General features: G+C 40.0%; 1 protein-coding gene across 3 annotated transcripts in view; it reads right to left on the minus strand.

Annotated features, from left to right (window-relative positions):
- HGF (hepatocyte growth factor) overlaps nt 1–13448 on the minus strand; it is a 299651-nt gene that overhangs the window by 91985 nt on the left and 194218 nt on the right. For all 3 annotated transcript variants that reach the window (XM_069228683.1, XM_069228684.1, XM_069228682.1), the window contains exons 10-11: nt 13095–13197; nt 806–939 (exon numbers count right to left, since the gene is read on the minus strand). In XM_069228683.1, coding sequence (XP_069084784.1) covers nt 806–939; nt 13095–13197 — 237 coding nt within the window. The remainder of the gene's footprint in view (nt 1–805; nt 940–13094; nt 13198–13448) is intronic.

Below are 13448 nucleotides of genomic sequence, written 5' to 3' on the forward strand. Positions count from 1 at the left end.
TTCAGCGATGACTGGACCAGTTAATATTGATATCTAGGGCTGCTATTGGTAAGGACAGCATAAGTGGTGTGCTTTCGATACACCAGGGACTTAATTTGAAACTTGGCAAGGCAGGAGTAAAGTTATTAAAAAAAACTGTCTTCCATCCCTACATAACCCGTGTTTCTTCTCCACCCTTTCAAGGTTGAGGAACTGGCTGGTTAAACATCAGTGGAGCCTAAAAGCTGACTCCACCAAGAATAATTCATACCCTGTGGTCTGTCCACCATAGGACGCTGTGTTATAATGGTCACTCAGCCATCTTTAGGGGCCACCTACCTGTGAATCCTTGTAAACTTGTCCCAGGGAACATGAGGGTGCATAGTATGACACATAGTATAATTGTTGTCAGTATCAATACGATTTCTCCATTTGTTAGCAAGATGTGTTTTTTTTGGTCCAACAAGTAGTGACTGCAAATGTAATTGATTGTACAAGTCTTCATTTCTGTTTACATTTAAAATTAAGTGAAAGGGTCATTTAAATGTGGTGTAAAATTAACAGGATGCTACACTGTGTAACTAAAATAGAATAAGACAACTTTACAAAGACAGCACTGCTTTATTACTAGTCTGGTATGTGCAGAATATTGTAGTTTGGAAACTGAATAAATAAAAATCAACATAAAATAGTTCTTTGTAAAATGTAGCCTACATTTCTAGTTATTAGGGTGATACATAATTCACATGTAAGTAAATAAAAAGGATAAAGAGTGTATGTACATTATGCATCATATTAGGGCACTTATAATAAATTAATTTCTTACAGTGTGAAATGGAGCAGTAATCCCAAGGAATGAGAGGGTTGTCTGTGTAGCACCAAGGGCCATGAACATCATTGTCTGGATTCCGGCAATAATTCTTCTCTAGTATGGTTTCATCCGGTGCCTGGAATGTATGTCTGTTAAAGCAACACATTAAGTGCACATAAGTTATGCCTGAAAACTAATTGCCATATGCCAAATGTATTGCTACAGAGGATCCATTTTGAACTTCTCATTCATGAGCCATCTACTGGCATACAAGCTACTGCAGAGTAACAAAAAACTGTTGGATTTATTAGATATAGGCCCTCATTACGACTGGAGCGGTAGCGTTGCAGTCGGACCACCAGCACTGCCAGTTTAACTCCACAGGAGGATCTGGCGGTGCTGACAGTTCTAATCCGCCAGGGAAGTGCTGCAAACAGCGTGCCCTGGGAGGTGGCCATGTGACCTCTGGAGTACCCCCTCTCTGCCAGTGGTTACATGGTGGTAAGCCCACCATGTAAAGGCTGGCGGAGATGAGGTGTAGGCTGTTTCCCACTGGGCTAGCGGGCAGAAACTCGGTTCCTCCCGCTGACCCAGTGGGAAGCTCGTAATGGGGCCGGCGGGGAGGAGGCCACACTGACAACAACCTACACATCGGGACTTCAGAGGACGGGCTTTTCCATCCGCTGGAGTCATAATGACCCCTTAGTGTAGATGGGCATTACTTGCTCAACTACAGAAATTGCAAATGTTATTTTCAATGTGAGAGGACACATTCTACATAGAATTTTATTGATACTGTCTCTATGTTGCTAATCAGAATAAAGAAAAAAGCAATCTTTTGCAATTATTTTGAAACATAATCCTTCATGTTTCAGATTTAATTTGGGCAGGTTTTAATCTGTTTTACAAAACATATCAGGGCCTTTAAGTCACAATGAAAGTTAAGACATTGCTGAAGTTGATGTTGTGGTCCCTACCCTTCACAAAAGATAGTTTTTTTTTTCCTGTGTCTGAAAAGAGATAAAAATGCAGAGGAGATAACATGCACAAGACACGTGGCAGTCATTCATTTTGATTTAAATTGCAGCTATATATATTTCCTACCAGATAGTAGGACCAGGCATACTAAATCCATCTCAGTGAAACCAATGAAAGGAACTCAAACTTGAAAGATAAAATGTGGCAGCTAGTTAAACCTTAGGAAGTCATTATAAATTTGCACAGCCATGAGCATGAGCATTGAAGCGGGCACCCTGTGGCCCCCTGCACTTGTTCTCCACCAACCTAATCCTGGCGGTCAAACTGCCATGAAAGAGCTGGCAGTGAAAAAGGTTATAATCAGCAGGGCAGCACTGACTTCAGTACCACCCTGTCTGATCACAACCAAGACCAAAGTCATCCCATCGGGATCAGAGATCCTGGCAGAGACAGTGGTTCCTTGGCAGCTGGACTGCCAGGGTCATAATTTGGCAGTCGGACTGCCACAGTGGACTGACCATCACCATGAGTCTGGTGATCTTGAGGCAGCCAGAATCTAATTCAGGCCCTTATTCTACATCATGTCAGTAAAATTAAAAAGATAAATTATTATTTTGCCCTTGCTGGGCTGTAGTCTGTGCTGTGCAAGGACAGTGGAGGGATGCATTCTCTTCCCTGGTCAACTACAGACAGCCATAGTTAGAGGTATCTGCCTCCCTTTGTGTCTTCAGGTACCACAGTGGCTCATCTGAAGGCACTGGGGTTCAGCTGTGTGGGCACTATGATTAGTTTGCTCCCACAGAAACGTTTTTGCTAAAATAAAAAAATGTACTTCAAAAAGCAGCAGATTGTTTTTGAGAAAAAAGGTTTTCAGCAGTTCTGGGAGTTTCCTCCAGCATGTAGGAGTAATTTCTGTAGAAGAAGAATATGTCCACCCTATATAGTGTAGATTGTCTGAGCTACATTGACTAATGGTCTGACTAATGGTCTGTCAGTAGGTTGAGGGTTTCTACCAGTGGGGCTAGAGGGGCCTATGTTAGTAGAAACATAAGGGTTCAACCCACCTATAAATATATTGGGCAAACAAGGTGTTTGAGGAAAATAGTATGATAATAGTACTCTGCCCTTTTTAGTCATTCCAGTATGACAGTCAAGTAAGATCTCATTGTCATTCATATCAGATTATAATGTGGCAGGTTTACTGATTTGTGTGTACATGCACTGAATCTAACACTCCATATATTTCCTAACTGCTAGGCAATATGTTTACATTTGAATTTTGAAATTAGAAGCTAAGAATTAAGATAGTATCCTGAGTTTGATCCGTTGGAACATTTCAAAATAGAGAGAAGTGTCCTATGTACAATTGGTGGCTTCAAATCACTAATATACACAGACAAAAAAAAAACATTAGGAGCAAAAAAGACAAATCCATTTGCTAGTGCCATATTACTTTGTCTGTTAGGAATAAACCACATTTTTAAACTCACCAACCTTCCCATTAAAATTAAAGTTTCAATTTCTGTATATCTTTGTCTGTATAGGCAAAACAATATATTTAATAATTTATGCATGTGTTCAATCTATACTTGTTTCTGTAGTTTTGTGAATTGTTTGAGGTATAAGTCTTAGAAACAGCTTAGGTGGGATCCCCAGTGTACAATGGTCATTGATTTTGGGTGTCCAGAAGTCAAAAGGTTCAGAACTGCCGCACTCGAGAAGGTCACATTGTAGTGAAAGAGGCAGATATTTAGTAAGTCTTTGGAAGTCTACTATGCTGTTGCCTTTGCTGTCCATGCTTTGACCAAGAAAGAATCTGCTCTCTTTTAAGAGAGGAAAACCATCTTCAGGTTGTATTTTTAGTCCTAGGAGAATACAACACATCAAAGCAGTTCTCCTGCAGATTTGAATAAAATCTAATTATGTGAGCAGTGGAAGTCAAGCCTCCCCCTGAGCACAAAATGTGCACTAGAGGCTTGTGATCCATTAGATTGGCAATATTGTTACCCCAACAGAAATGCCTGAAATGGTATGTTGCCCCACCTCGAGCTAGCTCCATAATCTCATGCTGTCAATCAGTCACATTTTAGGCTCTTAGGAGCAGATACTGTTTGTGCTGAATTTGCATAATTTTGTTCACGCAAATTCGGCGCAAACCTAACTTCATATTCATATTTTTATGTTAGACATGACTAACGTAAAAATATAGAAGTTTGCACCATTTTTTGGATGCGTGCACCTACCTTGCGTCAACGAGATGCAAGGTAGGCATTTCCATCTAAAACAATGGTGCCATCCCCATAGCTCATATTTATCCCCCGTGCTAAAATGATGCACAGGAGGAAAGAGGGGCCAAAAAATGGTGCAAAGCTTGTTAGGGGACCTGTGAACCCATTTCCATGGTTAAATACCATGGAATGGGTCCACAGGTGCCCTCCCCAAGCCCTAGGAACACCCCCACCAGAGGGACACCAGAGGATTGGGGACCTCATCCCAGGTAAGTCTGTGTAAGTATTTTTTTATTTTCTTGCCATCAGGGGGTCCTAACTTAGGGTGCAATGGCCATAACCAGGGGAAACCTGCCCTTTGTGCTGTCCATTGGGGTGGGGGCATGACTCCTGTCTTTCATAAGACAGGAGTCATGTTTTTGGTGGTTGTGCACCAGGAAATGGCGCAATCCTGGTTAGAGGCATTTGTTTTGCCTCTAACCAGGTAGCGTTATTTTTGGATGCACAACACCCTCCTTCCCTACCGCCACCCTCACCCGGCCAGCGTCTTCTTTTAAGATGGGTAGCGTCTTCTTTTAAGACTGCGTTTGCGCAGTTTTGCGGCGAAAAGTATAAATCAGGCCCTTAATCTCATTTGCCACTTTCTTTTCATTATCTTCAGATCTCTAGGAAAGTATGGCCCACAAACTAAAGGTGCTTTTGTCAGTGATGATTCATAACTTCCTCAAACTGAATGGTCTTAAGATAAATACTATGACAATTTGCATTGACAAAATGCTTCATGTTCCTTGTTCCAACCAAACACTCAAATTTTCTCAAAGGCTCCATGATGGTTGTAAAGTTCTTTATAAGTTCAACATACCCCTCACAGATACTCATAAAGGGCATTCATTTTTCTCTCTTATCAGGTTGTGCTATAACCATGATTACTTGGACCAGTGGATCCTCCGAGACAACCCCTTGCAAAACCCCTAGCACAAATACAGAATGCTCTCATATTCAACTTATGCTTGAAGCAATGTGTTCTTCTCAGGGGATAGAACCAAGCCCATATCTGTCAACCTGTAACACACTTTTGGTATATTTTCATGATGCTCATTCACATCATTTGGAAACACCTGGTCATCTAAGTCTCTAAATACATTAAACCTGGAATGTTGGAAGATGGATGCTGCCAACACCAACCTGAACAAAATCTTATTATTTTGGAAGAATCCAAAAGGCGTTATGAATGTAGTGAGTGGTCTAGATTCTGACAATTCGATGATGTGCATGTCTGAGATTAAAGGCAGAAAACATGTTGGCTCCATTCAAGAGATCAATCATCTAATTGTAGGTAGTAGAAGCTTGCCGATAATGAGGTTCGCATTGTTATGGACATCGGAGGTCCACTGGGTACTCTCTTGTAATTTTTCATCTTGGGAGAACAAGTAGTAGGAAAAATGCCGAGGAGTACACAGATGGATTGCCCTATATGGTTAGTTAACGCCGTAGCTACTTTAGGTGCGTTTTGTACTTTATGCATATTTGCACTCTGATTCGAATGCCCTGGAGAATGAATAGTAAGAGTAGTGCCCATGGCACATAGACAATTTGCACTTCTTTTTGGAAGTATGCACCATAGTCACTTTATGCGTATTTTGCACCATAGCTATATTTGCACTCTGATTCTTCCATTTAACTTCGCCTTTCTGGGCACCGTAAAAGCCAATAAGCCAGAACTACGCTTCAGTGCTTAGTTTTTTGAATGGATGAATGGTCCGGATGGTCTTTTTGGGCACCATAAAAGCCAATAAGCCAGAATGACGCTCCAGTATTTATTTGTTTGAATGGCTAAATGGTTAAATTCAACTGTATAGTAAAGGTTGCCTCTCTGAATGGTAATGGCCTAGATAATAGGAAGAAGAGGTGTGCAATAAAAGCGTGGGCTAAAGCAGAGAATCCTTCCGTAGCGTTTCTGAAAGAGACCCATGTTTCAGCCAAGAATCTCCTGGGATTTTAAATGCTTAACAATTGGGCAAATTATGGAGGTTTCTCTACTGCTCAAGCTGCACACGGAGGCACTGCAGTATTTTTGCCCAAAAGACTAAGGGCCCATATGCTAGATTTTGTTAGGGACAAAAATGGGCAATGTTATTAGGTACACTGCTCGGTGCACTCCAAAAGACTCATGTTTGTGAGCTTTTATGCCCCGGTGGAAGATAGCCTGGGGCCTTATGAGGAACGTTTTCAATCTCTAATACAATTATTTATTAATTATTATTATTGGTGGGAATTTTATTTTTCTCCAAGACCCTCAGTAAAAGAAAAAAAACTGCTGAAAATTAGAGTTACATGAGTTTTTCAGACCTATTTAACCATTCTGACACTTAGCGATCCCTGGTAGGGGGCTTTTCCTTCTAAGGTAGAACACACATGCGTCTCTTGTCGAATTAGTAGCTCTTCTCGGATTGACTTTTTCCTGCTAACAAAAACCCTAGCTTTTAAGGGTCAGGGAACGCTTCCCAATGTTTTTTCAAACCACGCAATTCTCGTTCTTGAAGTTCCGTAGGAGTGAGATGCGCCCGACCCAAGAGGTGATTTTTGAATAAGCAGCATCTTCAAGAGGAAGGTTGAGTTCAGATTTGCAAAGAAGAGATCAGAAAATTTCTTGTTAGAAATCACTGAACAGCCCCGCCAAGTATTGTATGGAACTCTCTGAAAGCATAAGAGGGATTGTGATAACAAGTGACGCGGCTAACAGTCACAGTATTAGACAACTGATGCTGACGCTAGAAGGGATGGTGCAAGAGAGTTTTGAAAAGTTCTTAAGACACCCAACAAGAGCAAATAAGAAAGTGTTTGTTCAGGCCAAGCAGGCATTTAATGATCAGTTCTTTGGTAAATGTGAAGCAACACACTAGGCAGAAGGTTTATGAGGAAAGTAATTTTACGGTTGATAGCGAAGTACTAGAAAAAGTTCTTATTTGGGGTCACTATCCCGACTCTCTCTAAGGAAGATAGGGAACGTATTTCCTGTCCTTTCACAAAGGCTGAACTGGTTGAGGTGGTCAAAATCCTCCTGAATGGAAAGTATGTGGCCTGGATGGTCTTCCAGCAGACTTATATAAAACCTTTGTTAACATTTTGGCAGATTGCCTTCTGCTGGTGGCCACTTTAATGTTACACGGGGGTGCTATACCAATATCATTCCATGCAGAACATATAATTTGTTTCTTTAAAAAGGCCAAAAATATTGAAGATCCAAATTCAGACTGCCTGATTACACTTTTGAATTCTGACTATAAGATCATCATGAAGCTTTTGGCAAACCGCTTTAACTCAATTGCTGCCACACTGATCCATCATGAATGGGTTTGTTGCTGCCCATCAATTGGCAGCAAACACACATTTCCTAGCCGGGGCTTTAGATTATTTCTCTCTCAACAGAATCCCAGCTGTCATTCTTTTACTGGATGCAGAAAAAGCCTTTGACCTGGTGGTCTAAGGGACGCTACTTGACATCCTAGCAAGATTTGGGGTTCCCTTCCAGATCAAAGGTTTATGCATAAGATTTATTAGAATGCTCAAGCTAATATTATAATAAACTCTGTAGATTCAGATAAACTACAAGTCTGCTGGAGAAACCCTGCAGGGTTGCCCTCTCTCTCGCCAATATTTTTCACCCTTTTTTTATTGAGCCTGGAGCTATCTCGATCAGAAAGAACATTGTGATCTGCCCACCATCACAAAGATGAGGAAGATTAAACTATATTCTGATTATATTATTTTATTCCTTGATAAAAATAGAAGCTCACAGGAAAAAAGCCTCTGGCATCTTTTCATAGTTTGAGCAAGTGGGGGGATAAAAATCAATAGTAGTAAAACAGAAATGATTCTATGTGGATGTAGGTCAGACACACTACTATCTGAATTGGCTCCCTGCTTGAGTTTTTGACCAAAGAGATACCTGTGGTCAGATTTTCTTCAGACTTATATGAAGACTTACATGATCTCAATTTTGCCCCTCTCCTCAACAAAGTTCAGACCATGCCATACCAGTAGGGTTTGCTCTCTTTGACAATTTTAGGGAGGGTTGCTGAGGTTTAAATGATGATACTGCCATTATTCAACTCTTTATTCTCAGCCATTCCATGGGTTTTGACTACTCCATTTTGTTTTAGAAAAGTAGAACCTATGTTTACCTCCTTTATTTGGCAAAACAAAACTGTCTTAATTAAACTGAGCACTTTATAGAGGGAACCAGTGAAGGAGGGACTAGCACTTCCTGATATCAAAGACTACTACCTTGCATATTTACACGGATAGACTCAGTGGAAAGCCTCAACATGTTTTTTTTTTCCCCAGGTCTGTGTGTAATTGATTTGTAGAGAAAGTTTGTTATAAGATATTCAGTTGCTTTTGTAGGAAGCGGGCTGATCTTTATTGTAGGTATTCAATACTTTATATTAATACCCTCACCCCCTTGTCAGAATTGGTAATGCAATCTAGCAGCCAGTTAGATTTGGATGTAATATGAAAGTGGGAGCATGCTAGATTTCATAAAGTTGGCGACTTTGTTTCTGGTGATAAGTGGAAAAACTCCTCAGAAATCGGGGCACTGGTGCAGGGGGATTTTATGCTTTTAGGGTCTTATGCTTGACATTTTTATTGGCCTTGATAGTAGTCAGATGCAGGTTATGTTGTCAAAGAGCCAGTTGATCCCTCGGGGTATAAGTGGGCAGGTGAATGGAAAATGCTTCTCATGGAACTGAAGGTCTCGGATCCCTGTTTAAAAGCAATCAGAAAATTGGAGAAGTATGAAGGGTTAGATTTAACAAAGAAAATGTAGGTGGAAATTAATTGGTTGAACTTTAACATATTAAGAGGAGCCAACTGGTGCAGAATGCTATGTTTTAATAAATGGCTGCTCTATCGGGCCCTGCAATTTCTAGCACAAGTTAATCGTAATCAGTCTGGACACTGTTTACCTTGTAAAGCAGCAGTCATTGCAACCTGGACTCACATTATAGGTCGATGTGATCTCATTCAAGAATTTCAAGACAATTTCGGCAGGTATCTTGAAATAGTAGTGCAGATAAAAATCACTCCACTTATTTGGGTTTTCGAGTTGGGCTATTATCATTTGGGGAAGTGGGACTCCAAATTTTCAAAACTGCTATATATCGCTTTAGACGTTGCTAGGTCTCTCTTTCTTCAGAAGTAGCATACTTCATTTACCCCTACTTTAGAGGCATGGGCCCCCAAAATGCAAGTAAGGAAGCAAGAGCAGCAGTATACACAGATGTGGAGGGACTAAGCGCTTCTTTACAATTTGGGGGAAGTTTATAAAGGCACCTTTGCATAATCAAAGAAGTTGAAGGGGTTCGTGGCAGAACTGCTCAACATGATCATCATGGGGTTGATTTGTAAAAATTCCAGTGGTTTTGCTGCTATGCGGAGGGAATCCACAATGAAATATGTCTATGTGAAATTTATTAGGCTTCAGGTGCCTTCTGGAGTAAGAATAAAGTATTTTAACAATGGATCTTAATAGAAAAAAAATAATGATGCAGGAGTTCAGTGTCCTCAAATTAACACGAGGGCAATCTTACATTGATCTTCTTCTCAAGCATGATGAGTGAAACACATTCAGAAGACTCTGGCCAGCTTTACTATGATTTTGAGTCAGGTTAATTCACTTTTTTAGAGCAGCCCCAATGCAAAATAATTTTTGGCATTTGCTAAGTCACACAAGTCCACTTTGTCTGGTTTAGTAAATACAAAGAAATGCAATGCAGCACATTAGGGTGCCATGCATTACTGCACATTGAGTATATGTTACATGGGTGGACCTTGGACGCTCCCATGTATCCACCAAAGTATTTTTGATGTAAACCCATAGCTACAAAGACTTGTAAACCTGGGTTTGCCCCAATATGGTGGACTATTTGACATAGGCGTAAACAAGATAAATATCTGTACTTATCCTTGCTACTTCATCTTTCCATCTTTCCATCTCTGCTGTATTCTGCACATAGAAAAAGAAATATGCCTCTGAGGATTTCTTTCGTACATGAAGGTGTCCCTTCTTATACAAAATAATACGGCCTGTAATTAAGGAACTTTTGCACAATGGTGAAAGACTGTCTGCACTGATGCTAAGCAGCACGCAGTTCATCAGTGCATGGAGAGAGCAGAAATTCACCACATCTATGTAAATATTGAGAATTTCTGTGCTCTTCCTTTCAATCAATGCAGCACAGAAATTTCCCTTTTTGAGCCACATCACGTGAATTAATATTTAATGCACCCCTTTCTCTCTGCAACAATGTCAGCCCATTGAAAATGCTATTAAAAGACTTCAAGTTCATGTGCATTCAAAAAGCATTCTGAAGATTTCAAAAACTATTGTTGAATACTTTAGGAAAGGAATTCAAAATATGGAGGCTTAAGTCAGGTACCATTGTTGCCAAAACCGGTTCACATTCAGAAGACTGGAGGACAATTTTCAGCAGCCTTAAGTTCTTCTAGCCAGGAACACACATACCACTAAGTGACACATATTGCTGAAATATAAACTGTGAAGTCAATTTTGTATACATCAAACAAAACTGCTAGTATATCAGGCTTATGGAATTTTCAAACGTTATGTGCTAACAGGGTGCCAAATTCTGCCTGGGTGTCAACAGTATATGAAGATCCAGAGTCACTCATGACAAGCAACCACCCCCAACAAACACCTGTAGTACATGCATACAAGGTTTGTCAACATTCACTTCCCCAGGGCTGCTTATGTCTTGTATAACTAAAACCATGTTACAGGTATCTACTTTATGGTCCACATGTAGATCTTGTTATTTGAATGTTTTTTAAAAACCTGACCGATTGTAGATGGGAAGCTGTTCAAACACTTTTACTGGTCATAGGGTACACATTGTGCAATGTGACATAGGACCTACTGCAACACCTATAAAACACAGTCTTAGACTCACTTATGTTGTTTCTTATAGGTTCACCTCAGGATTGCCTGTTGCTCACACTGCAGATTTTAGTTCATTTTTTTCATGTTTTCTTCGTTAACTTCTCTCACCCAAGATACAGATTGTTCAATTGCGTTATCTGACTTTACAAGCTCTTCAGAAGTGGGATCCTTAATTGTCTACAGTTTTTTTTTTTGGATCTTCTTACTGTTAATGTTCACCTTTAGTTTATCCCTACACATCTCATCTGTAGTTGACCCAAATTTACATGTAGTCAACAAGCTTCTTAGATCAGTTCTGAACTAGTTCTCCTCCTGTTTTGCCTTCGAATAAGGAATGGTAGCTTTATAAATGTGATGGTTATAGTGGGCTTAAAATAATTCTCTAATTTAATCATTGCATACCCCTTCTCATAATGAGCCTCCTCTTCATCGGGTACCTGTGGCTTAGGCTAAGTTCTGAAGATTTCTTGTCTCTCAGACCTGAGACAATGGGAAAGAATGCCCTTTTTGCACTTTACAGGCATTTTATTGTAATAAAGGTGCATATAAAAAGTGTGCAACAATAGTCTCTAAATGATAATAAGCTATGTAGGAATAACAACTCCATGGATGGGGATAGGAGTACCAAAGATCCTCACACTCTACAGTTCTGTCACATTGATGCAGTGGAATACATATTCCATTGAGTTATATAAAGAAGCAAAATGATGCCAACCACCAAAATGAGGCTTGAAACACCAGGTTACTGAGTCATTTCCGGGGTACATCAGTGAGAGGCAACGATGAAGCAGGCCCATCCTGGGGAGGACCTCTTGACAGCTATGACTGAAGGAGGGTGGGAGGAGTCAGGTCTGGAACAAGAAAAGGTGTTCTGCAGCATGGAGAGGGTACAGTGTGGCTCAGGACACTCTGAGAACAGCAAGACACAAGTCTCCCTGGCAGACTCTGTGAACTTCAGCAGTGGAGATGTTCTGCTTTCTGTCAGGCAAGCAAAGTCCACACTGTTAAAGGTGGGAGAAAGCAGAGAGGATTGAGCATGTGCCTCAAACCTCCCACAGCAGGGTGGCAGCATGCCCGGGGGCAATCTTCTGGCAGCACTCTCTCTGTGTAAACCCAAAGATGATCAATGATAACTCATAAGTTAGGCAATGTATTCAGACAATGTAAAAAGCAGGAACTCTTTACCTCACAAATCACAACTTTATTTGTTTACAACTAACTGACAAATGGTTCACAAAGGAACTCTTGCTCCTGAACATTCCACAGGTAGAAAGAGGCAGAGTTGGGAGGGGAGGTTGATGTTGGAAGATTGGATGTAATACCATACTCAAAATATTTAGGGTGTGAGGGAAGCTTGTGCACCTGTTGTGTAGAATGTACATGTTCTGAATATATGTAGGAAATTTGCCTATACCATAACTGGTCTGTGTTTCCTATACTATAACTGGTCTGTGTTTTTCTGGAAAGCTTGCAGTGATTCTTTTTGTGACATATCTATTCTGATCATGAGGAAATTAGTGTGGTGGTTGTCCATACTGCATTTGTACAATGTATGTCAGTGAAGGTAGATAAAACCTTTTACCTATAAAATTACGTAAATTAAATGGCTGTTCTAATGCTTGTTTTTGTAATTTCTGTTTTTCTTGTGTTTTCTGTGGCAGCGTTCACCATAAAAACAACTTTTTTGTACTTAAAATGAGTACCAGGTTGGTTTTGTAATAATGACCCTTCTAAACCATGGAGATGCTGTGGACAACAAATTTTATTTTCACTGTCAACATGACTCTTTACTTTGCTTGTACATGAATCAAAGTTTAAGACTGATAACGTGAGCAAGCACCTAACTAAAGCTCAGCTGCCAAAATCCCGTGTCTGACTTGCTCAGATATCATTCCGAAAAGATGGTCCCAATGGTTTCAATTACTCTCTCACGGCAGGCATCTACCGGTGTGAAAGAAACTTATGAAGTAATACATCAAACATTCTTTGTTGATCTGTTTATACAAGCATCTTCATTGACTATACATGAATATGAATTCGGCACTAAAGGCACAATAATCTGAGAACTTCTTGCTTATTATAGAATTGGCCTTAATATATTATCATACTAATACAGATTTACATGTACACATACCTTTTCAGGTCTTCCATATTTTTGCTCCACATTGCACAAGTTAAATCAAACCTTGTTTTGGATACACTTCCTCTGTAACTGTTGCCAATGCCATGATAGCATTCTAATGAAAAAAGCACAAAACAAAACATTCGTAAAACAGAAACATGTTCTTTAATACATAAGATGTCGTGAGTGAATGAAATACACACAGCACAGTTTAGCACACAATGAAACATATCACAATGAAACATATAGTAAACAAATGTAACAAAGATGTTGAAAGTAAATTACTGTCAGAAAGTTATGTAGTTTAATTGCATTAACCATTCGTTCCAGATGCTTAAGTAATGCTATTTGCTGTGATCTGGGTGT

The sequence above is a fragment of the Pleurodeles waltl genome, chromosome 4_1, assembly GCF_031143425.1.
Source record: "Pleurodeles waltl isolate 20211129_DDA chromosome 4_1, aPleWal1.hap1.20221129, whole genome shotgun sequence".
NCBI classification, from domain to species: Eukaryota; Metazoa; Chordata; class Amphibia; order Caudata; family Salamandridae; genus Pleurodeles; species Pleurodeles waltl.